The 16,100-nt window shown below is 39.7% G+C and overlaps 1 protein-coding gene across 1 annotated transcript; it reads right to left on the bottom strand.

Annotated features, from left to right (window-relative positions):
* Positions 1-509: 509 nt before the first annotated feature.
* LOC148538504 (methyltransferase-like protein 27) lies at positions 510-15,831 on the bottom strand. Its single transcript, XM_088454171.1, has 6 exons — positions 15,712-15,831; positions 14,507-14,635; positions 13,634-13,750; positions 13,075-13,096; positions 12,088-12,184; positions 510-720 (listed from the first exon to the last, which is right to left on the bottom strand). Exons 1-6 carry the CDS (start codon positions 15,829-15,831, stop codon positions 510-512), a joined length of 696 nt encoding a protein of 231 aa, XP_088310297.1.
* Positions 15,832-16,100: the final 269 nt, after the last annotated feature.

The raw sequence follows: 16,100 nt of genomic DNA, 5'->3' as shown, positions 1-16,100 counted from the left end.
AGAGAGAGCCTTGGGGATGCCCAACATCTCCGGGAGTGCTGGGCACATCATGAAAGAGATGAAAACGGGTGTGTGCCTAGATGCCACGCTTCCTCCCCATGAGGTCACTCCTCTTTCCTGTAGTAATGACGGTAGTGGAGTTCGCTGCGCAGTGGGGTCATAGAGACGGGATCTCTAATGCAGGTAGAGAGCTACATGCTGCAAATAACTGTGCAATTACCACTGAGGGTGCAATAGACGGATCGAGAAAGTTACTTATAATTTTTTTGTCACTTTTTGTAATAAATGAATAGCATAATGCAAAAGGTTCAAATGGTGAATATACAAGAAGTGATGATTTATGAATGATAGGACACAGATGTGAAATGAATGGTGCTTCAGTCCGAAATAATATGTTTTAATTAACTGTCACAGAGTCTTAAATTTAAGTGGACTCCATCAAATTATATAAACATGTTTATTAATAAATGAAAATACAGTTAACAAACTAGCAAAAAACAGCCACGTCGTTAAAGAACAGTGGAGGAGGATGCGGCTTTCCTATAAAGGTATATGATACCAGGGATGTAATCAATATCCTCTTTCACCCACTGTTCCACTTCCAGTACGGAGATTTGTTCCCAGAATCCTTTGTTCTGTAGATCAGACATGGCTTCTTCTAGCTCAGCCTTGCACTGCAGATTAGAGATGTTACTACGTGTGGTCAGACATAGGAGGCCACTTAAGCGAACACATAAAAAAAAAGCAGAGTTGTCTCTAACTTTCCAATCAATAAAAATACTCAATAAAAATACTCAAGTTTTCTCTGGCGTGTTAAATAAATAATCAAGATCCTCATCTTTTCTCAGTCCTCTAATCCCCAGCGTCTCTTCACCACTTTCAACTCCCTCATTCGTCCACCCCCTCCTCGTCTCCCCTCCTTGCTCCCTGCCCTTGATTTTGATACCTACTTTACATCTAAAATTAATTCCATACATCAGGACATCATATCCAACCAGTCCCCCAGCTCTCCACGTCCTCCTTTCCCAGATCACCTCTCCCCATCAACTTTAGCAACTCTAACATCCTTCTCCCCTGTATCTGGAGAGGAAGTCATGGGCCTCAGCCTGTCCTCCCCCCCTTCCACCTCCCCCCTTGATCCTATCCCCTCCCGCCTCCTCCGCTACCTCTCCTGCCTGCTCCCATCTTGCACACCTCATTAACCTCTCCCTCTCATCAGGCACTGTTCCTTCTGCATTCAAGCATGCCCTTGTTTCCCCCATTCTAAAAAACCTACCCTTGATCCTAACCTTCTTTCTAACTACCGACCCATCTCTCTCCTCTCTTTTGCCTCCAAACTCCTTGAGCGAATTGTCTACAACCGCCTTACCAATTTTCTTTCCTCCTACTCCCTCCTTGACCCTTTTCAGTCCGGCTTCCGTTCTCTCCACTTCACTGAAACTGCCCTCACGAACGTCAGCAACGACCTCCTTGCTGCCAAACCCAAAGGCCAATTCTCTCGGCTCATTCTCCTTGATCTCTCTGCTGCTTTTGACACTGTGGACCACCCTCTCCTGCTGCATATCCTTCACTCCCTTGGTCTACGTGACACTGCCCTCTCCTGGCTGTCCTTCTACCTCTCTGACTGACCTTTCTCGGTTTCCTCTCATGACTCTTCTTCCCCCCACAGCCTCTTACAGTAGGCATTCCCCAAGGTTCTGTTCTTGGACCTCTCCAATTCTCTCTCTATACTTCCTCTCTAGGTTAACTCATCAGCTCTTTTGGCCTCCATTATCATCTCTATGCTGATGATACTCAAATCTACCTTTCCTCCCATGATCTCTTCCCCTCTCTTCTGACATATCTCCATCTGTGTCTCTGCTATCTCTTCCTGGGTGTCCCAGCGATTTCTTAAACGTAATATGTCTAAGACAGAACTGATCGTCTTCCCACCCTCCCACATAACCTCAGTTCCCGCTATTTCTTTATCAATTGATGTCATAACTATCTCATCTAGTCCCAAGGTGCGCTTTCTTGGAGTTATCCTGGACTTATCCCTCTCCTTCAAACCACATATCCAGAACCTTTCACAGTCCTGTCGTTTACATCTCTAAAATATTCATAAGAAACAGGAGAGGGGAAGGTGGGAACTGAGATTCTGCACAGAGAAACAAAAAGTAAATATTATAAATATGATTATGAAAATAAATAGATAGATAAACCAACCATAATGATATGTGCTTTGGAAGAAATCCTTTGCAGTGATAATGGTGTTGGTGGTGCACCCAATAGCCAGAAACAACCAATTGAAAAAAATTTCTGCATAGGCAGGCCAAAGAGACTATTGTGTGGGGCACTCTTAGTTAATGAATTATAATAGTAGAGAAATTGAATAGTTTGTTAATTTAAAACATAAACTTTTAATAATACTTGTTAAAATAATAGTGTGCCAGACACCCAGAAAAATATGTGTCCACTATAAATATATAAAAAATAAATAAATAAATAAATATATATATATATATATATATTTTTTTTTGGATTGAAAAATCACTAGTTTTAATAGCAAAGCCCTGCTTTACAGAGAAAAACTTGATTTATAGCAGGAAAGATTAGGCGAAAGTAATATGAGCTATCTCTCTATCCCATATATGGAGAAAGAAAAGAAAAGAGACTCACATATAGATATTTTATCATATAGATATATATATATATATGTATAATAGCAGCTACAAAATTAACACTGGTAATATATAGTATCTTTTTTATGCATGGGATTACGATGAATAATCTTAATAATTACTATAAGACACCAAAGATTGTAAGTCAGCTCAAAATATTGTAAAATAATGCAATTAATTGTTTCTAGTCAGAATTTGCAAGAAAATTGTCTCAGGTATATTATTTGTATTAACGCAGAATACTCTGCGAATAGTCTGAATCAAAATTATATTCAAGTGTCACACAATAAAAATGTGTACATATAAAAGTTGATGAGAAGTTGATATCATACAATTAAATTGTGTACATATAAAAATGAGAAGTTGGTACACAAATCACTTGCATATGTGGCACAAAAATAGATTCATTAACTAAGAGTGCCCCACACAATAGTCTCTTTGGCCTGCCTGTGCAGGAATTTTTTTCAATCTCTAAAATATTTCCAAGACCAGACCCTATCTCACCGAGGATCCTACTAAAACCCTCATACACTCACTGGTAATCTCCAGATTGGACTACTGTAACTTCCTCCTATCTGGCCTCCCCAAATCCCATCTCTCTCCTCTCCAGTCTGTTCTTAATGCTGCTGCATGGCTTATCTTCCTCTCCAAATGCTCTACATCTGCCTCCCCTCTCCTAGAAGCCCTCCACTGGCTCCCCTTCCCTTTTAGAACCCAATTTAAGGATCTCACGCTCGCTTACAAAGCCCTCACCCAATCTTCTCCCATAAACATCTCTGATCTGATCTCCCTTCACTCTCCTCTCCGCTCTCTTTGTTCAAACTAATGCACGCCGCCTCACATACCAACTGATTACTTCCTCTCACTCCCGCCTCCCCACCTCTGGAAGTCTCTCCCACTCCCCATCAGACTCTCCACCTCTTTGAAGGATTGCAAACGGGCTCTCAAGACCCACTACTTCATCAAAGCCTTCCAGCTATCATTCTAACTCCATGCTACATGCTCCTTCCTCCCCATCTACCCCATCTGTGTCAAACCCGTTTGTCTTCCCCTACCTTTTAGAATGTAAGCTCTTATGAGCAGGGCCCCCTACCCTCTTGTATTTCTCCCTACTTTAGTTTCATCTACTTCTTATTCACCACTAGGGCACCTAACAATTGGTTGCTTATGCTCTATTGCTTATCTGGGTGTTATGGTCGCTAATTTAGTAATATATATTATCCATGTCCTGGTCCTGTATTGTATTGTTCTGTAAGTCGCTTGTCAACAGTTTATGTACTTTGTAAGGCGCTGCGGAACACTTGTGGTGCCATATAAATGGTAATAAATGATAATAATATTGGGGTCAACGGCACCTCTCGACCGAGCAGGCTGAATGGTGCATTGGTATGGCCACATCACTTGCTTTGAAAGGGATAGTTGGACTTTGCAAGTTTTAAGATCACACTTGCCCTTGTCTAGGATAGTTGGCCCTCATTAGTTGTGATATCCTTTTGCCTAAGACTAGTGGACGCTGGTCGTTTACCATCTTTTCTTCTGCCACCATACCTACTATTGTAACAAAATAAAGCCGACCACTTATCTTTTTAATGGCATAACTTGGTCTTGTGTGTTTATTTTAGTTAAGTTTAGTTTACGTTTATGGGTCACATCTATCATCTGACGATAGAAAGTTTAATGGAAGCTTTGCAAAGGATTATTTTACAGTCAATTGTTTTGGATAACAGTCTTCCTGGTCCCCTTCTGGGATGAAAAATCACTCCTAGCAGCAGAAGTTGGTGCAGGATTCTCAAGAAAGACACAACATAAGACCTTAAGGGGTAAATTTAATTTACTAAAGGGAGAGTTTTTAGAAGTGACTTTTAGAAGTGATGTTGCTTGCCTTTAGAAAGTAATCAGATTCTAGCTATTATCTTCTAGAAACTAGTAATGTTAAGTAGAATCATTGGTTGTTATGGGCAACATCACTTCTAAAATGCACTTCTAAAAACTCTGACTTTAGTAAATTAAATTTACCCCTCAATATCCCTTATCAATGGCGCCCGAACACGTCTGCTTTTAAAATTGTGGAAATTATCAATGGCGCCCGACCCGGTCTGTTTTTAAAATTGTGGAAATCATCATTGGATTTACAATTTTAATTCCCACAATTAAAAAAGCAGAGAGAACCCACATATTTTTTTTGTGTTAAGTTTAGTTTTTTTTTTGTTTGTACACAGGATGCCACTTGTAGTATGGCAATCCAGCGATGCCTGATTTAATTATACTTCTCACAGTATGTTTGTTTTCATTTTTGAATGGTTGCACAAGATATGTAACAGTTTCTCTTTCCAACAAGCGTATTTTGCAAGATTGCAAGGCCTGAAGTTACACTGAACAGCAGGCTCTAAGCAATGGTGACTCCTGGTTATTCAAGGTACCCTGTATTAACCCTTTCTGTGCTGCATATATCATATCTGCAATAACACACTACAAAAAAATACACACTTACATTTGGTACAATAGATTTCTTTACAACATCATGGCTGCATTACCATGAGGCTCCACCATCCCCCATTCATAGCAACACAAAAGCACACAACTCTCACATGCAAATATATACACAAATAATTGTTTTCTCTGATAGATTGCAATCCACAATTTAGTTATAGATATTAATCTGCCGGAAGTGCAGGAAAACATTTATATCCCTTAAAATATATATACAGTATATCATATATATCCCCCCCATACACACACGCATGCACACTTCTCACACATACATTCACAGTATATCACTCCATTTATTCACCCTGCAGCATATCTGCAGTGAAACTTGTGCATTAAGGTCACACATTACACATTGGCACAGGTACAGTGCATGTTTTAAAGTACTGGAGAATTCATAATTAATCGCAGAAAACACAAATGTTTCATATATTTGAAGCAAATGGATGTAAATTGGAAATTCATCTTAGTGATGGTAAAATTATTTTACCTATTGCACTGCAATGTATTGCAGGATTGTTCCAATGTCATGTGTTCTGAGAATGTCACAAACATTACAATTGGCAAATTTTATGATGTTTGGTAGAATAATCATGATTTATACAGGAGCTAGAGTTCAGCACCAATGTGAATTATGATTTGCAATCATTACCTTCTGTTGTTCTCAATGTCTGATTGTGAACAAAAGGGGGGGTATACACACAATCTTGGAAAACAGGGATCTGTGTAATATGGCATTACTGAACACACACGTGGCTGCATAACAGAAATTTGTGCTGTACACATGATTTATGTGTGGAGTTTGTATGTACTCACCTGTGTGTAGTTAGCATGTCTGAAAAATCCTTGCAATACAACAGTTTATAGATTTATTTTAGGTTAAGAAATTCACTTCTGAGTAAGTTATAACATGTGGTGTGTTATACTGTATTATCTGTGTATTAGATCGCATGTAAACCACATATAATCTTGCAGTTATAACTGAGTATGATTTGATTTGAAGGTTTGCGTAATATGCATAATACATTGTTTAAGATAATCAGGGACTTGATGTGTTTTGTCAAGGAATATAAGGGTGGTATTAGCCCTGTGAAAGCTTGCATGTTTAGCTCACATGAAGCTTTGGTCGCTATACATGCATAGAGCCTAAGCGATGACGACCCGGTGTCTGGGGTCTGGTGGCATAGGACAGGATACGTAAGAATACTTTATGGAAAGGTTAGCAAGGTTCAAAGAGATTTAAGATGCTTATGAATATCTGAGATGTCATGGATATTTTTGACGTGTTCCATAATAACGGTAAAGCAATTATTGCCTATGATGTAAGGCATTCTGTTGTTTTAATTCTAACCATTACTTCCTACAGAAGCAGGTCTTTAATAGTTGTCTGAGCGGGTACTGCATTTTGGCGACGCGGTAAGAATTTTGAGCAGAGAAGCGCGCACTGAGAACCTGTTAATGGCGTGAATTAGCTACTCTCGCTGGGTGATCTCAGATCTGTAAGATAAATTCTCCAATCTTGTAAGGATTGAGGACTTCATTTCCACCATTACAGACAGGAAAAAGTAATACACCAGCAGTGTCAGACTGGAACAATGGGGATCACCGGAGGTTTTCTGTACCCCTATGGTCCAGTCTGACCCTGTATACTAGTCATAACTCAGATAGATATGGATTTCCATAAATAGATTAAGGAACTTGCAAAGGGAGGTATTTGTGTTTAACCGATTTATTTAGTTCTGTGACAGATATATATATAGGTGACACTAGTGTGAAGCTTAGAATCAGGTGATGTATTGCTAAGCAGGGTATGATTAATTGGATCATATAGCAGGTTTGCAATGAGTCCTGTAATAATCGTTCTATATATATTGGTAAGCAGAATGGAGTTTAAAAAGACTGAATCGCAGGTCAGCGAAGTCTTTAATAAAGGTAAAAATGGATAATTTAATTTAAAATGCCACAGATGTTAGGCTGTCTAAATAATTGTTTCCCTTTAGGTAAACAGGTCATGTGGTAATTATATATGACTGCAGGAAATATGATTTTTAGACAGCGATATATGTAACATTATAAATATTGATGAACAATGTGATATGCGTAATACTCAGAGCGTTGGACATGGGATGTTCCTTAGAAGTAGGGATATCATATGAAAAGCAGAAATAAAGAAATCTAGATTTGTCGTTACTGCAGTAAATAAGGAGACGTCCTTATGATACTGATTACAGATGATAACGGATTTAACTTTTATGCTTATACCAATGTTTATGGTATATGCAATTGTTCTTAAGACTGTATATGGTATAATATGGGTTAAAAACAGACAGATGGTATAAAATCCTGCTCATTTTAAATCCCAGATGTATACAGGTAAAGTATAATGGTATAAAGATGTATATCGGAGTAAAGGATTCAAAAATCCCCTAGTGTTAATAAGTATTGCAATCCCTGACCAAATTCATAGGAATTGGAAGATGGGTGGACAAGGTCTTTTTTGTAGGATCTTGGAAATATTAATAGCTGAAAATACTGTGTATTTCTCATGAAGTGACGTATGTGGTAAATGACATCGGAACTGTTGTAATTGGTAACAGTTCATAAGGAATAGTACTTAGAGATCTCAAGTGATTGATAGTAACAGGCACAAACGTGATATTTTTGTGTTTATAAATCCCTGTAAAATCTAGTTAAATTGTGGTGTAGGTATTATGGATAACCCAATGGAGGAGGTTTCATTCACCAGAACAGGGGGATTGCCATAGATCATAAAAATATGGATATGATCATACTGTTTTAAATTGTTGCAGTGACAATAACTCAGCAGAATGTAAGTGGTTTTTTCCAAAACACCTGTTGTAATTTTGATGTTTTACCTCTTGTGACCAGTAGAGACACTTACAGGTCCTAGGAGTAGAAGTAGTAGAAGGGGAAATACACATACATTTCCCAGCAGAGGTGGTAATGCCTGGAACTGCTAAGGGTTTTTAATGAAAAAAAATTACATTTAAGGTTGTTTTAAAATGGTCTTTTATTTAAACAGGTTCCACAGGATGATTTTCTGTTACTAATAAATGAATTGGGTATATCTGTTAACAGTTTGTATGTTTAGAATAGATAGGAATTAGTTACATATTGACATGCCAGTATTATGTATACTAACATTTCTTTCTATTTTATCGGAACATCGGAATGCAGGTTAAAGTAGATCAAATGGCCCAAGACTTCCCTGATTCTCCTCAACAATTAATACACAGATTATTGTCAGGAGAAAAGGGGGGGTGTTATATGGGTATTTGAAGGTTGGAAATTTAGAATTTCCCAGATTAGGGATATTTTTTTGGAGATTTTCATAGAAAATGAGAAAAACAAAGGCATTGTAAGATCTTGAATGCCACCTAGTGGAGAAAACGATGTAAAGTTGAGTCTGTAACACTCGTCAATGTTAATGATATGTGATTTTTGGAAACTCCAATATGGAGCAGACAAAATTCTAAACTATCACAGTGGGTGGGGAGGGACCGCTAATGCACGGAGAATCTGTTTTTCATCCATGTAGGCAAATCAAGTCAACAGCAGGATATCTGAAGACTGCAGACAGATCGGATGGAAGACAAGACATCAGATTTGGTAGGAAAGATGGAGACATTCAAAAGTACTGATATCTCTCAATTTCTTATTTAGATGCTGACAAGGCCCAGCTGCAGACAGACGATATTCCTGACAGATGACTACACAAACCCTAAGATGATCGAACGGAAGATGATCAGATGGAACACAGATCGGAAGATGATCAGATGGAACAGATCGGAAGGACCAGGATATGCATCATCCAAAGCAGATGTCCAAGATGACAACACGCCAGAAGTGCGCCCTCATCCCATGTGGCGAAGATGACAACTATAGGCTTTTGATCCCAAATGTTAATAAAAATTAGGAAAGGGTTTGGTTCAAATATGAAAGATTTTTTATCCTTACATACACTCAAACAAGGTTTTTTCCATCTACATATGCGAAGCAGGAGGGGACCGTTACTTCTCCGCCCTTTCATTACCTTTTATTTTGAACTGTGAAAATTACATTGTTATGATTCTCTCCAAACTGAATTCTCTCTCTTCTCACCACCTGTACGATCAACGAACATACACATAACACATACACAAGCTTATGTCAGTTCAACTGTCAGATGTCATTGAACTCACAAAAGGGGGAAATGTTACAGTGTGTATAATAAAATCAATAATAATAATTCCTTATACAATTAGAATCAAATATATATGTGTCATTCATATATTCCAGAGAGAGTCAGGTCCCAATACAAGTTTACACAGAACTGGTTATTCCAGCATATCAATAGGGATGGCTAAATGATACTACAATCTAATTAGCATTTGTTTACATATAGCCAGTGTTCACAGATAGCTAGCCTCACACAGGAAAGCTTAGAACAATAGCCCAAGTTTAAAGTGAATAGTAGTTCCAGTTGACCAATAGGATATTCCCTTTCTGACTACACCCCACAGGTGAGGAAAAGGAGGAGGACATTCACACAAACACTCTACAGAGACACAGGAAGGATCTCACACAGATGCAGACACACACTTGTAGAAACACACATTCTTGCAAGGAGACACAGGACAGCAGACTTCTCCCCAGAAGACTGCCAAGATGGATCTAAATACACCTGGAAATGGCTAAGTAAACTGTACAGTGGTTAGCCTATATGGGTATTTGTAACTAGTTTGATTTAATCTGTTTATAGCTTATATATATATATAGTTTGTAGTGATTAATATTGTGGTTCATAGTGGAATCTTTGTTAACGGTCAGGTTATCAAGCTGTACTGCTTTGAATATGCCTTGAATGGTTAGTGGATTTATAGCAAGTTTGTCTCAATCTGTAGTAGACAATATGTAAAAGTTTGTAGTTTGGTAAGGGAATTCATAAGTCTGTGTTAGCATACAGTGGATGATATGGTATAGTCTTTGTATATTCACATGTGTTTAATGGAGACTGTAGTTCGTTCATATGATCCACCATGTGCTTTAACAATAGCATAGTCTGAGAGAGATAGGTTTAATGTGTGTTGTATTCTTGTGGTCTGACTGTATCATTGTGTAGTTAAGATTAAGATGGAAATTGGGTAAAATATTGCAATCTGTAGGTATATAATTGTTTGATAGCAGCTGGTGATGAAGGAACCCGTAACTAATATTTCAGGTTGAATTCAGCTAGTGGTTGTGATTCCATGGGAGTTGTGGATTGCTAGCCATATTGTGATAGTATTGTGAAGTTATATATTATCATAGTTTGGGGATTTAAAGATGGCTACCTCCATGTGGTGTGAACAAAGGAAATTCCATGTGCTCCATGTTTCCCCATTGAATCATGTGCTTGATTCAATGGAAGTTGTGAATTCCTAGTCTTGTGATCATAGTTATAATTCTACCCAGTTTTGGTGTTGTATAGTACAAATAGGTTGTTATAGATATTATAATTATGATCATTAATGGATATACAACATTATGTGAGTTTTCAAAATGCAGTTTTCCTAGGGATCATGAGGCTTGCAAACAAAGTAAAAACATGTGCTTCGGCCCTTCCCCCTCCCCATGTCTAGTGGGTACTGGATGAGGTCTGTTGTAGGATGGTATTGTTGTATATTGGAATCAGCTTGTGTTGTACATGTTGGAATATTAAATGGTGCAGTGTTTGCCTGATGTGTTGGCATATGATATTCAGCTTGCATATTTAATTAACTATGGCATTATGGGAGATTTCAATGAGGGTTTTTGTGATATTCAAAATGGAGTTTGTGTTCAGAGACCATGCAGTTTGAACAATAGGACAAAGGGTCCCAACAACCCCCACACAGCAGCCATTTCCTATCTCTCTCTCTCTCGTCTATATTGTATTTTAACAAGCATTGATTTTATGAAGATTGATTGGAAGAATATAAAACATTTTACTTATAACATTTTGTGTGCATCGTTATCTTTATGAAAGGAAATTATCCAAATGATTTAAAAGGTATATAATTCTGGTTAACACTTTGCGAAGTTCATATATTTATGTTGCGTATAACCTGATAGTTATTATATGAAAAATAGAATAATTTGCTTCAGATATATTGGGATTAAACGAGCTGGCAATGGCCTGTGTGTACAACAAGAAAGAAGGAAAAAAAACACCCCTTATCAGCTGGTTAAGTGGCAGTTTGGAACACAGTAACTAACTATGTTTTTTTAATGTCCCTGAACAGGTTGGGAAATGCTTTTTCATGTGGAAAACTCTACTAGAAGTCTTCCTGGTCCCCTTCTGGGATGAGAAAATCCACTCCCAGCAGCAGGCATGACCCTCAAGTATACTTCTGGGGCAAAGACTGCTGTGAATGAGTACATTTTTTTGTAAATGCCTCCTCCCCTCCCCTTCTCCCTCATAAATTTATATTTAGAATAAAACAATTAAATAAAATTTACTACTAAACCCTTCCTGTCCCTGCCTTCAACTACATGCATACTCCAACTCCCTCAGGCCTCTCCTGAATAATAAAAACATTTGTTTCCTCATGTGCCATGTTGGCAGTTGAACTGCCATGTTTTTGTGCCGCCCACTGCTGCTGCATAGCTTAGTCAGCCAGCTAGCTTGGTGCAAATTTTGGGCCTAAACTGTAAGAAAACATTATAGTGAGCTGTGAGGTGGTCAAAATTGTCTGGAAATGAGTGGAAATAAATGATATTGAGGTTAATAATACTGTAGGAACAAAAACAGGCCCATTTTATGTGATTTTAGCTGTTTTTATGATTTTTTAAGAAAAAATCCAGATCCAAAACCAAAACACGGAGGTGAGGTTTTGGTAAAACCAATCCAAATCCAAAACCAGGGGAAATTCAGATCCAAAACCAAAACACGAGGGTCAGTGCACATCTCTAGTTTCGCTCACCTGGTTTGGTGACACGCAGCAATTCAGGAACCACAGATACAGCTACATTTCCAACACTCATAGTTAATACTATAATAACCGCATCATATTTGTCTGGAAGACAGGCAAGGTGTAAGGTTAGGTATAATGTGTATCATCCAGTTACTCCAATATCACATTAAGGGGCCTATTTATTAAAGTAAATACTGTAGTCAATGCGCCAAAAAATGCCCAATTTCTGAAGGTCCGAAAGCCTAACCTTTCCAATATTGGTCCAGATGGCTGACCTCATCTTAAGATGGGGTAAGCCATTGTGGCCTATAGGCTATGCTAACGTCTTTTTTTCACACAGAGAGATCTTCGGGTACTTTTCAAGCTGGGTCCCTGTCTCAGCAAGAGAATTGTAATAAATGGGGCACAAAAATAATTTCTTGATAGGTAACGTCGTCCGCTCATGGGGCCTGTTTCATTACCGATCACAACTGCGATTACGCACGCAGATGGCCGATTGCACCTGCGTTCTACACATGCGTATGTATCGCAGTGCGTGAAGGTCTCAATGCAATCGCAGACACTACGCAGACCCATCGCAGAGTGATTGACAGGAAGTGACCATTTGGGGGTGGCGAAGGGGGATAGGGGGGTCGGCGAAACGCAGGTGTGTCAGTGTGTTTGAATTCCATAACAGGGGCATGCATAAATTAGCCATTGCGAGGGTGTATGCAGCTTGAGCTCCCACTGTGTGCAATGAGGTTAGCAATTTCTGAGTAAGGTCTGACCTTGTGCAATTGTGCTTGAGACAACGATGGTACTCGATGTTACCGATGGTTTAGCTGTTTTGCTAAGTATTACGGATGTGAGTAAGGGGTAGTGGGTGTCCTTATGTTAGGCTGCGACGGCATGGCGATTGCAAACATTAGCATATTTTCGCAGTGGATCTGCGTGCGTAATCGCAGCTGCGATCCGTAATGTACTATTTCTCAGCACTGTAAGATCTCTTTTACCAGAGTTAGATGGTAGCGGACCCTGTCCCTGATTCAGAGCCGGACGCTCTGACAGAGCGCTTGCTCTGAATCAGGGCCATCCCTCTGAATTTTAGAGCGGCCTCCTGGCTGCTCGCATAGCTGTGGGTGACCACCCACATCTATAGCGAGCGGCCAAAAAGATGGTCGCGATGGTCAAGACCATCGCAATCCATCGGGCTTGTGACGAGACCCTTGTGGTAGGGTCTCGTTGCCGCAAGCCCTGGAGTGCTTTTGGCTCTATCACAGCCGAAAGCACTTCCACTGACATCACTTGTGATGTCAGTGGGGCCGGCCCCAGACGGTAGAACGCCTCCGTCTGGCCAGCCACGCCCCCGGCACGCCCACCAAAGGTGGCGTGCTGCCACTCACCATCGACAGCACGCCCCCTTTGTAGCGAGACCCATAGCGACGGCTTGCCGTCGCTATCCAGGTCTCGCGCATGCGCACAACGGAGCCGCCTCCGTCGTGCGCATGTGCACTGGGCTAACATCGACCCGCTTGCGAGCGCTCAGCGCTCGTGAGCGGGTCTGAATTAGGCCCCCTGTCCCAGCATGCACTTCTTCAGCTCCTGGTACAGTCGCTTGTTCTTAGCAACTTCCAGCATCCCCGCGCTGCCGTCCAAACCATCAAACAATTTAAATCCACAGCGCTGCAACTGGAAACAAAAAGTCATATACCAACCAATGCTTTAAGAGACATTATAGTCAACTAAACATTGATCCAATATGTGCTGTATAAAACAGCGACGATCTCTGTTAAAAAATTAACTCTTAATAAAGTAATTTTCCTAATTGTTTGCCCATGGGTAGCAAATTTCTTTTCCTTTTTCATTTGAATCAATGTATGAAAAGCCAATTCATCATGTTAAAAGAAACAGTATAGCATTCATGTTAATAAAAGTAGGATCTGTCTGTAGTAGCCACCTCACAGACATCCACAGAGTGATGACTTTAACTACAGTACCGGTCGTGCTCATCCAGGCCTGATTATAGGTTTCTCGCGATGGGAGGGAGAGCTAATATATGGGCCACCAGCCTTATTATTGTGGGATAGTAACAGATAGACACAAATAGATGACACGAAGAACAGTATGGACTCTATAATACACTTGTGACCTGTCTCTGGATCCAGGGTCCAACTTTTAATTGATAAAACTAGGGACGTGGTTTGGTTTTGGTTTAGATCTTCCCGCCAAGTTCAGATCTCAAAATGTAATTTCACGGACATCTAGGCACAAGTGTCTGTGAAAGATTACCAGCCCCGAACCTCTCAGCCTGGACTGGTAATGGAAAATAGGGGGGAAAAATGTTGGGTGGTTCCACCTATTCTCCAATAACCAGCACCGGGCTGAACACATAGGAAGGATGAGAAAGACCCACTCTGACATGCGACCTAAAACTTTTCTTATTACCTCTTCAGCTACGAGTCCAGTGCCACAAGCTACATCCAGCACTAGCTTTGACCCCCAATTTAATTTACACACTGTGGCCAAAGAAATCGCAGCCAAATGCGGGGCCTTGTATTCCAATACCGAGACATCCTTAAACACAAAAGAACATTAAAAATAAATAAATCAGTACTCAAAACACATATCACATTTTCTTGCCATGTTGCCATCTCAGAGGTAATGGAAGCCAAACATGTTACAGGGGAGGGGCATAGCTTGCTTCCCATGTGATGTGACCGCCCTCTGCTGGTACATCATCACTTTGCATCCAGAGACAGCTTGTTTAACAATGTGAGAGGTGACCAAAAACGGCTGAGCACCGCTGTCCTACAGCATGACAATGACAAGGGTAAGGTGCCCAGAGCTATTCACAATTACAGACTCACGATCATCCCACGAGCAGCCCCTAGATTGTAGTGAACATTCACTCCTGCTCGCACCTCATTGTGACTCAACCCACCGCTAATTGAATTTGCCCCCTTGAAAGCGGTTGCTTCTGTGGGTGCATGTTTGCCCCAACATCTGCACTCAGTCATTTTCAGCACTATACTGCTCTTTGACTATATAGCCTTTACATTAAGTTATATATGAACTACGTCATAAAAAAATGAGGCTCCACACAATATAATGGGAACATAACAGATCAAGGGGGATATTTATCAAACCTCTCTTTCCTGCTTATGATTATTTCGGTATATATCTCCTGCATTAACGACAGAATCGGAGTACACTACTGTCCCTATACATACTGTCCCTATACACTGCAAGGGGAATTTACGATTGTGCTATTTATCATGCTCCACATACTTTTGCTCCTGCAATGAAAACTTTTGCAACTATCATTTAGCAGCAAGAGTCAAGATTTCAAGATTTGCCAGAACAGTTGTGTATCGGAGCAGCTGTCCCAGCATTAAGAGCAAGATAAATTGTCAATGAAACTTGTTCCTCCATCGCCATAAATAACGGTGATAATGTCAGTTTTTAGGGTATTTAGAGAAATTTGTTTTATAAATAGGCCCCCAAAACCTAAATTATTAGAATCTTTAACATATTAAAGGTCTAAATATAAATATCAACATATACTGTATGTACATTAAAGACCTTAAGAAACAGGTTTCACAACCAAAGGGGTTAGTCTCCAACAAATAAATATAACACATATTTATTACCTCTTCATAGTGAGTTGACCATTGGTCATAGTACTGTAGTTTTTCAGTAGCGGAGCAGTCTTTGTGAGCTGCTGCAATGGCATCTCTGACCTGTTGTAACCTCTTATCACAGGCTGTCATATTCTCTTACGGTGTTATGACAAAACCTAGTCTATCCTTGTAGTCTTCTGTCCTGATATATCACTAAACAGCAGAAGAACAGACAGTTAGGTGGCTTGAAATAAACTAGTATATGTAACCATATACAATTCAGGCGCAGAAAAAAAATTACTAACCTAATCACCTTAATTATAACATAAAAGCAGCTCCTTACAGCGGTAAGATCTATCTATCCCACTAAACATGTAACATTGAATAGTTTGGAAATAATTCACTACCATATGATCATG

Source organism: Taudactylus pleione, unplaced genomic scaffold (genome assembly GCF_031769625.1).
Source record: "Taudactylus pleione unplaced genomic scaffold, aTauple2 ptg000040l, whole genome shotgun sequence".
Taxonomy (NCBI): Eukaryota; Metazoa; Chordata; class Amphibia; order Anura; family Myobatrachidae; genus Taudactylus; species Taudactylus pleione.
Note: the sequence above shows the minus strand (reverse complement) of the source record. Positions and strands in the feature narration are given on the sequence as shown.